An 8860-nucleotide genomic window follows, 5' to 3' on the forward strand; every position below is an offset into this window, starting at 1 on the left:
TTCCTTTGTGGTAAAATAATCTTCATCTAGATCAACCACACTCTTATACAATCCATCAACACTGCCAACACAAGAATACCCTTCCATCAAATGTACCGCTCCTCCTAAAGGAATAGTCAGTAGACTACAAAGAAAGTCTGCAAAATCTTCTTTTCCTTCCGCAAATATTATCTTCCCACTTGATTTTCTCTGAATTATCTTCACTGTGATTTTACCACTGTCATTTGCTTTCAAATAAGAAGGAGCGATTCTTTTGCTTGTATGTAATATCTCACTGGAAATTTTTTCTAAGAACAAATCTGTCAAAACTGTCCTTGAGCACAAACAACATTTCAATATATCCACAACCTAAAGATAGTAAAATTCGATACAAAAATCACAGCCTGAAGTCAGTCATTGAATAAACAATATTTTAAGATTATATGAAATGCAAAATTCAACAACCTGAATATACACAAACCTGATTCTTAGTTATATGCACCGTCATCTCGCTTACTGAAGACGTATTTTTTATTCCACTATCCTTTAGCACATTAACAATTTTATCAAATGAGGTTGGAAAACTTTCAGATCGTCCGTGATCATGAAACTGGCATTAGCCTTAACAAAACCATCAAAGATATTAGAGGTTTTAAAAGAAATTGGTTTTTCTAGCAATGTTCCACATCTGCATCTTTTATTTTTGAAAGTGCTAATCAACACTGGGTTTTGACGTCCACAGATGATCAAGTTGTTGCATACAAAATACTTTGCGGGTTCTGTGTCGTCAATGTTTATCTTTATACTCCCACAATAAGCTTCCATTGAGTTTCTCGGACGCAGTAGCATTCCTTTGCACGTATGGGTGCGAAGACACGCTTCGTCAAGATTCTCAACACTTTGATAGAGCGAGTTGAGTGAGGCAACTTTAGGTGGCTGGACTTTAGACTCCTTGCGTACGAGTCTTGCAATGGTTCCTAATGGCAATGTTAAGAAGCTAAACAGAACATCCACAAAGTCCTTCCCTGCCTCGGCAAAGATAACTTTCCTTTCTTCTTTGAGCACCATAAGCTTCAAGGTAATACGTTTCTCAGTTCCATCGGCAGCCATTGTACCGGAAAAAAGAAAGAAAGAAGTAGCTAAACTTTTAGTTGTAAAATGCTTGAGTATCTCTTCTTTTGTTTTCACACAAGAGGTTTTCTAGGCATTTGATATAGTTATATTGGAAACGTAAAGACTCGTAATGTTCATTGATTGTAAAGAGATGCATAGAAAGAAAGCAAGCGAAGAGAATGATTACTGGACCAAGGGTTGGTCAAAAGAGACGGTAAATTTATTTTGAACTGTGTCCATCGCCTTTTCGCTTCCTAATATTGAAAATATGTTACCATCAATTATGAAGAGACAAGGTATAATGAAAGAGTTGTTCTAAGGAGAGGGAATCGAAGAGTTTCACTGTGAGTGGTAGAACATGCAGAGTCGAGAAGGAACATAAAAATTCTGTTTAATAATTCTGTTTATTACCTGAATTCAATTACGACAATTTTCTTTTATAATATAAGGAAATATATTTTAAATGATTTTGAAATATTAAATATAAGAAAATAAAAAAATAAAAAATTATTAAAAAAATGGAACTTAAAATTATATCAAAAAGTTATCAAAATTTAGTATTTAGAAAATATTTTCCTTTTCGATAACTGTGTCAACCAAACGTTTTTCTAATAATTGAATCATCGCTCTCATTATTAATATAGTTTCGTTTTTTTTATATTCAAAATATATTGATAAGATGGAGTACAAGGTGATTTTCTTCTTATAATTAAAGTTAATTTTAATGCAATCAACGGCTACACCTTTTGAGATCGGAACGGATTTGTTCATTAAAGTTTTTCTTAATCGAGAAGCATGTTGAAAATTTTAATTTCAATTTCATTGATTGAAATTCCATATTTTGTTCAATGAAATTTATTGTGAATTATTTTTGTTTAAACTCAGTCAAAAAAAATTCAATTTCAGTAAAATGACAATTTAAACTTATAAAATAGAGTAAATTACCACGAATACATGTAAAGAAAAAAAATTACATTCGCACATCCATATAACTTTGATTTTCTGAATAAATATAAAAAATATATTTTGAGTTTTTTTATTTGTATAAGTGAATTTAGAAAGAAGTAAAAAGTAATGCAAATTAAAATGTTTACGGAAAGAGTAAGATTTGATTAGCTTTTAGGATTAAATGTGTTTTTTTTCCCTTAACTTTAAGTAAAATTTATAATTAGTTTATTTATTTTAGACCAATTTAGTCCTTCATCTCTCGAAATACGTAAATTTTTAGTCATTTTATACTTTATCCAAGATGGACAATGTGTTAGTCATTGTGTTCAATTTTTTTCTATCTATATATGTTTCTATTTAAAAAGTTTAACATCAATTTCATATTATATTTATTTTATATGGGACCATATTACACATTAACATTTTACTTTTACAACGACTCGTGCATACACATTTCACTCTAAAATAATATGCATGAGTTTCCATTTAAAAATTTGAACATCAATTTCATGATGTATTTATTTTATACGGGACCATATTATACAATATACCTATATTTTACTTTAACAACAACCCATATATACTCTAACATAAAAAAATAATATTAAAATAATATTATTTACTCTTAATTAATTTATTATAAAAAATAATAATAATTAATTATTTAATTTTATTATATTATTTAAATATTGTATCATATTTTTTGTAGAATGGTTAGACCACCCCAGAAGTATTCTACAATATTAGTTAACTAGTTATTTGCTCATAAGAAAAAAAAAAATCTACATGTGTTTCTAAGTAAAAATTTTAACTTTCATGTTGTATTTTTTTTTATGGGACCATGTCACACAATATGCCTACATTTTACTTTAACAACGATTTATATATACACATCTCATTCTAATATAGCATACATGTTTTGTATCTAGATGTGTTTCTATTTAAATATTTTAGCATCAATGTCATGTTGTATTTATTTTGTACAGGACCATATTACACAATATGTTTATATTTTACCTTAACGATGACCCGTGCATAAACATTTCATTTTAATATAATATACATGTTTTTATATCTACATATATTTCTATTTAAAATTTTTAATATCAATTTCATGTTATATTTATTTTATACGAGACTATATTACATAATATGTCAACATTTTACTTTAACAACGATTCATGAATATGTATTTCATTATCATATAATATACATGTGTTTATATATGATATATGTTTCTATTTAAAAATTTGAACATTAATTTCATTGTGTATTTATTTTATACAGGACCAGATTATACAATATACTTATATTTTTCTTAACAATAACCCATACATACTTTAACATAAAAAAATAATATTATTTACTCTTAATTAATTCATTATAAAAAAATAATAATTAATTAATTATTTTTTATTATATTACTTAAATATTATATTTATATATATAATAAAATATAATTATATAAATAAATAATTAATTTAAATATAACAATAATTATATAAATTTTCATAATCTAAATTATAAAAAAAAAAATCCACGGGTCTCATACTAGTAATATTTTTAAAACAACTATCTAACAAGACTTTTAACAGTAAAATATTAATAATATTTTAGAATAAAATAATAGATAAAAAAGGTAAAAATATGATCTATTTCTTATCCTTAAAGTAAACTCTATTGGAAAGGAGCGCTGATCGTCTTCATCATGCATTCACGCATGCTTATCAGCATCCCTCTTCCCCCCTTCACTTGAAAATGAAAAGTCACTCACTTCTTTTCTCTCTATATATAACATCTCTTCTTGGTCACCACAACAGTGGTGCAATAGAACTAGCCAAGAAGCATGGGAAACCGAAACCGCACATCGTCGTTGAATATCTCACACCACAACCTCTACAACGTCACCATCCTCACCCTCCTCACCTGCAGCCCCTCCGAAGTCCACTCCTGGATCTCTGATATCCTCCACCGCCACCGCCGCCGAAGCACTCTCCTTGTCGGCCTGGACATCGAGTGGCGCCGCAACTTCCGCCGAGACATGAACAACCCAGTGGCCACCCTCCAACTCTGCGTGGGCCGTCGCTGCCTTGTCTTTCAAATACTTCACGCTCCCTTCATTCCTCTTTCACTCGTTTCCTTCCTCGAAGACGCCAACCACACCTTTGTGGGTGTTGGGATCCAAGACGACGTTCAGAAGCTTCTAGAAGACCGCTCATTCCGCGTACCCAACGTCATCGAACTTCGCTCCCTCGCTGTTGAGAAGCTCGGTGACCCTGAGTTGAACAGAGTTGGGCTCAAGAAGCTGGGCCTGAGGGTGTTGGGCCTGGAGGTTGATAAGCCCAAGAAGATCACTAAGAGTAGGTGGGACAATGGGTGGCTCAGTGATGAACAGGTTCAGTATGCTGCTATTGATGCTTTTGTCTCCTTTGAGATTGGACGACGTTTGAGTTCCTAGGGTTTTTCTTTCTCGTTCTAGGTATTTTGCTTTGAATTATATTTGAACAAACTTTGAATTACGACAACTTATAAATTTCCATGTATTAAACTCCAGGATGGTCAAATAATTTCGTTTTTGAAAAAGCACCATGGTCAGGGATCGCCTCTTTTTAGTTCCAATGAATTCACTTGTATTATATCATAGTTTTCTAAACCTAAAAGTAAAGCTACATTATGTTTAGAATGATTTATATTTGTGGTGATTTTATATTGATGAAATGATTCGCAAGTTCATTATGAATCAAAATCCAGTCAAGTGTTTTAATGAAAATATGATCTTGAGGAAAGAATTCAAAGTTTACTAACATGTGATTTTGTTTAACTCTTACCTAAGCCCCATAGCTGGTAAACGTTGTTTTTGGTGGATGGACCTTTTGTTATTACAAATTTGTAAAGATAAAGTTACCAATGATTTTCAAGGCCAATGATCATAAACTCGATGAATATCATAAAGTGGAAAAATAGAGGATGTGGATGAAGAAGTCATATAAGAAAAATCAATCTTTCTGTATTTCAATTTTTGGGACCTCAATTTTTTATTCACCGTTTTGTTTTGTTATGCATTTTATGCTTTCATATAAGAAAGTGTAATTTTATGTGTAGTTTTTAATCAATTTAAGTGTTATCTATCTTTTGTTTTCTATTTTATGTTTTTGCCGGGTTTTGTATTTTTTTGTAGTTAAAAAATGTCATTTTCCCTTTGAGTTTCTAGATATGTGATGTTTACCAACTCTATATTCCATTTATTTATGGCAACGACACAATTTTTATGTGTATTTTATTTTTAATTGTATTTTGAAAGAGACAATTGCCTTACACAATAATGGAGAAGAAGTATAAGTTATTCATTCACTCAAATAACAAGTTCAGTTTTTTTCATGAATTTTGTTTTGCTGTCCTCTGAGTCTTAAAAAAACACAAAAACAAAATAAAAATTAATAGATCATCCAAATTCCAAAATAATTATACACATCTTAACTACTCCATTAAAGTTATTATTTTTTAACACAAATTTAATAATTTATACTCTTCCAAAATCATATACATTCAAATTACAAACTACGCACACCATATATATAAAAATAATAGTGCAAATATCTTGCTTAAATAAATATGAATTTATTTCTACTTCACTCTTCTTTTTCATTTTTTTTTCTTTCTCTAACAATAATAAAGTTGAAAATAACAATGATTGCGGTTTTATTTTCGATCAAATAAAAATAACACTACAACTGAACTATGATTTGAGGATATTTTCATTCAAACGTTAAACTTTTACTTATGCTAAATTTTTTTTCTTCTAGTTCCTTGAAGTGTTTGCATATGAATGTTTTTATAAATACAAAATTGAATATCAACTTTTATAAATAATTGATTTGTGATTTTGTTTGAATAAGTTAAATTGTATGATAATGTTTACTGATATTGATGAAATTTGTATAAATTTAATATGAATTTAAAGTTATACATCTAGGATGATGTGTGAATCAATGTTTGAGTTGTATATTAAGTATTAACACTTATGTTGTAACAGAAATAACATTGCTTCTTTGATGATTTAGTTTCTATACATACAAAAGTGAATATTAACTTTTATATTTACTTTATTTGAAATGAGTAATATTTTAAGACAATGCTTAGTGATATTAATGAAATTTATATGAATTTAAATTCATATATTTAGGATGATGTCTGAATCATTATACCATAGATCTCTTTGAGTTTTGTATTAGATATTGACATTTATGTTATAATATAGATCTCTTTGTTTCAATGATGTATTAAATATTTAGTTTTTTTAACCAAATTTTGTTAAGTTTATTAAGTGTTTCAAATGTGTTTGTCATTTAACATTGAAGCAAAAATATGTCAAATAAACAACTCAAATGTTATTCTGAACAACTCAAATATTATCATGAAACACATTTAAAACATGAAATAAACTTAACAAAATTTGATTTAAAAAATTAAATCCACGCATTTGTAATGATACAAGATTAAATTAGTTTAAAATTTTAAAAAAAGACCAATTTCATTTTCAATACCAGTTAAAAGACGAAAAATATATTTAATCTCATAAACTCATATATCAAATAGTGAGAAAGTGTTAAAGGAGGTTCTTAAACACTATGACATGTACATATGTAAGAACGTGACATGTACATATGTAAGAACATGAACCGCAATAACTCATAATCATGATTTGTTCACATCAAATGTTAGTCTTTTATAGTGTATACTTAATAAATTCTAGGAGGCATCAGTGCATATTCCATGAATATCCTTTATTATATAAATCTATATGTAGTTTATATGATTTTTGTATGTTTATGTTCGATTAAAATTAAATTACTTAATGGTTATTAATAAATCTATGAACATTATTATAAATCGCTCCATTTAGTTTTTTACTTTTTACGCCTCGGTTTGATAATTAAATCAGAATTCAATATTTAAGCAAAATTATATTATAACAATATAAATTAATTTAGCCATTTTATAAATATTGTTATAATTTTTAAAAAATACTACAGCAATCTAATTGTTCACGCCATTTTTCTATTATTTTTCTTTACTTTCCATTCTTTTTCTTTTTTCTTTTCCTTTTACACGTCTTGTTTTCTACTCTTCGATCTAAACACAATCTTAATATTTCAAAATATAAAATACATATAAAATATATTTTAAAATATTTAATATCAACAAGTTTAAAAAATTTCAAAATCCATACATAATAATATTTATCTTTAATCCATATTATTAGCATTAAATATAATTAAATATTATTTATATTATTGAAATAAAATGTAATTAAATTATATATATAACCGTTATTTAGTTAAAGAAATTGTATAACTTATTATATATCATATTTATAATACTTAATTATGTTCATATGAATTTAATTTCTTTAATTCATATATTAAAATTCTCCTCATTTATTAGATATCTCTATCCAAATTTTGCTTTCTCATCAATCCATATATTTAAAAACAAATTCTTACAAGTCTTGTTTTCTAAAGGAAAAAGAATATTAATATATTATGAAAACTTCTACCGTAATTTAGGAAGACTATGTTTTGAAACGTAACGTTCAAATCTTGAAAACGGAAACGAAAAATATATACAACCCTAAAAAAAAAGAAAGAAAGAAAATGTATAAAACCGTAGTATTCAAGTCTGCTGGAAGAAATAGAAAGACTGTTCATCTTCTTTCTTGGTCACGCATACACTTCAAAATCAAAACCCTCTCTCCTTCTGTGATTCTCTGCATTTTAGTAACCATGATAGAGTTGTTAGACGAAAACGGCGTGCCGATTTGGATGCGAAACCGGTCCAATCCCGTGGCGACTACAAACGTGGTGGATCACAACCTCCGCAACAACACCTACAACCTATACGACGTCACTTTCGAAAACCACAACATCCACACCCTTGTCACCCACCACCCCTCCCAAGTCGAGAGGTGGCTCTCCAGAAACGCCGGCCGTCGCCAGGGCCTCATGGTGGGCCTGGACGTTGAGTGGCGGCCCAACACCCGGCGCAACATGCAGAACCCCGTAGCCACCCTCCAACTCTGCGTGGCGCAACATGCAGAACCCCGCTCCCTGGCTTCCTTGCTCCAAAACCCTAATGTTACCTTCTTCGGCGTTGGGATACGCGATGACGCCGAGAAACTTCTTCGAGACTATGACCTCCACGTGGCGAACGTGTGTGACCTTCGTTCTCTGGCGGCGGATAAGATTTGGCGTTGCCCTCATCTGAGGCAGGCTGGGCTGAAGACCTTGTGCGTCCATGTTCTAGGCGTGGATGTTGAGAAGCCGCAGAGGATATCCAGGAGTTTCTGGGATAATCGTTGGCTCACCGGTGAACAGGTTCAGTACGCTGCCATTGATGCCTTTCTCTCCTATGAGATTGGACGCCGGTTGAACGAACCCGTGATTTGGTAGTTCTTGTCTGCTCTCGTTTCTCAATGCTACTTTGCTAGGTCAGTGATTTCTGCATGTTTCTGCCATCTCTCACGGCTACATCTGCTAGGTGAGTAGCATATGCGCTGTCATTTCTCACTGTTGCTTTTGCCAGCTGCGGTTTCTGTCATTTCTCTCTGTTATTTTGCGTATTATGTTAGCATTCCGAACACTTGATTCTATGTTTCTAACACTTGAGTATATTTCTGAACTGAGGACTGCAATTACCGTAATTCTGCTGTTTGATTCCACGGATTTATTACGCTTTTATCAGTTTACTCTTGTTGATATGCACGCTTATGGTTTATTTGTTTTTATCCACGTCTATCTATCTATTCAAATCTATATAAATT

General features: G+C 30.3%; 2 protein-coding genes across 2 annotated transcripts; both read left to right on the forward strand.

Moving 5' to 3' along the window:
* Nucleotides 1-3867: 3867 nt before the first annotated feature.
* LOC114184346 (Werner Syndrome-like exonuclease) lies at nucleotides 3868-4498 on the forward strand. The gene has a single exon (XM_028071656.1). The coding sequence runs from the start codon at nucleotides 3887-3889 to the stop codon at nucleotides 4496-4498; it is 612 nt and encodes a 203-aa protein (XP_027927457.1). The 5' UTR covers nucleotides 3868-3886.
* A 3325-nt stretch (nucleotides 4499-7823) lies between these two features.
* On the forward strand, nucleotides 7824-8489 carry LOC114184347 (Werner Syndrome-like exonuclease). The gene has a single exon (XM_028071657.1). It carries the CDS (start codon nucleotides 7824-7826, stop codon nucleotides 8487-8489), a length of 666 nt encoding a protein of 221 aa, XP_027927458.1.
* The last annotated feature ends 371 nt before the right edge of the window (nucleotides 8490-8860 follow it).

The sequence above is a fragment of the Vigna unguiculata genome, chromosome 5 (genome assembly GCF_004118075.2).
Source record: "Vigna unguiculata cultivar IT97K-499-35 chromosome 5, ASM411807v1, whole genome shotgun sequence".
NCBI lineage: Eukaryota > Viridiplantae > Streptophyta > Magnoliopsida > Fabales > Fabaceae > Vigna > Vigna unguiculata.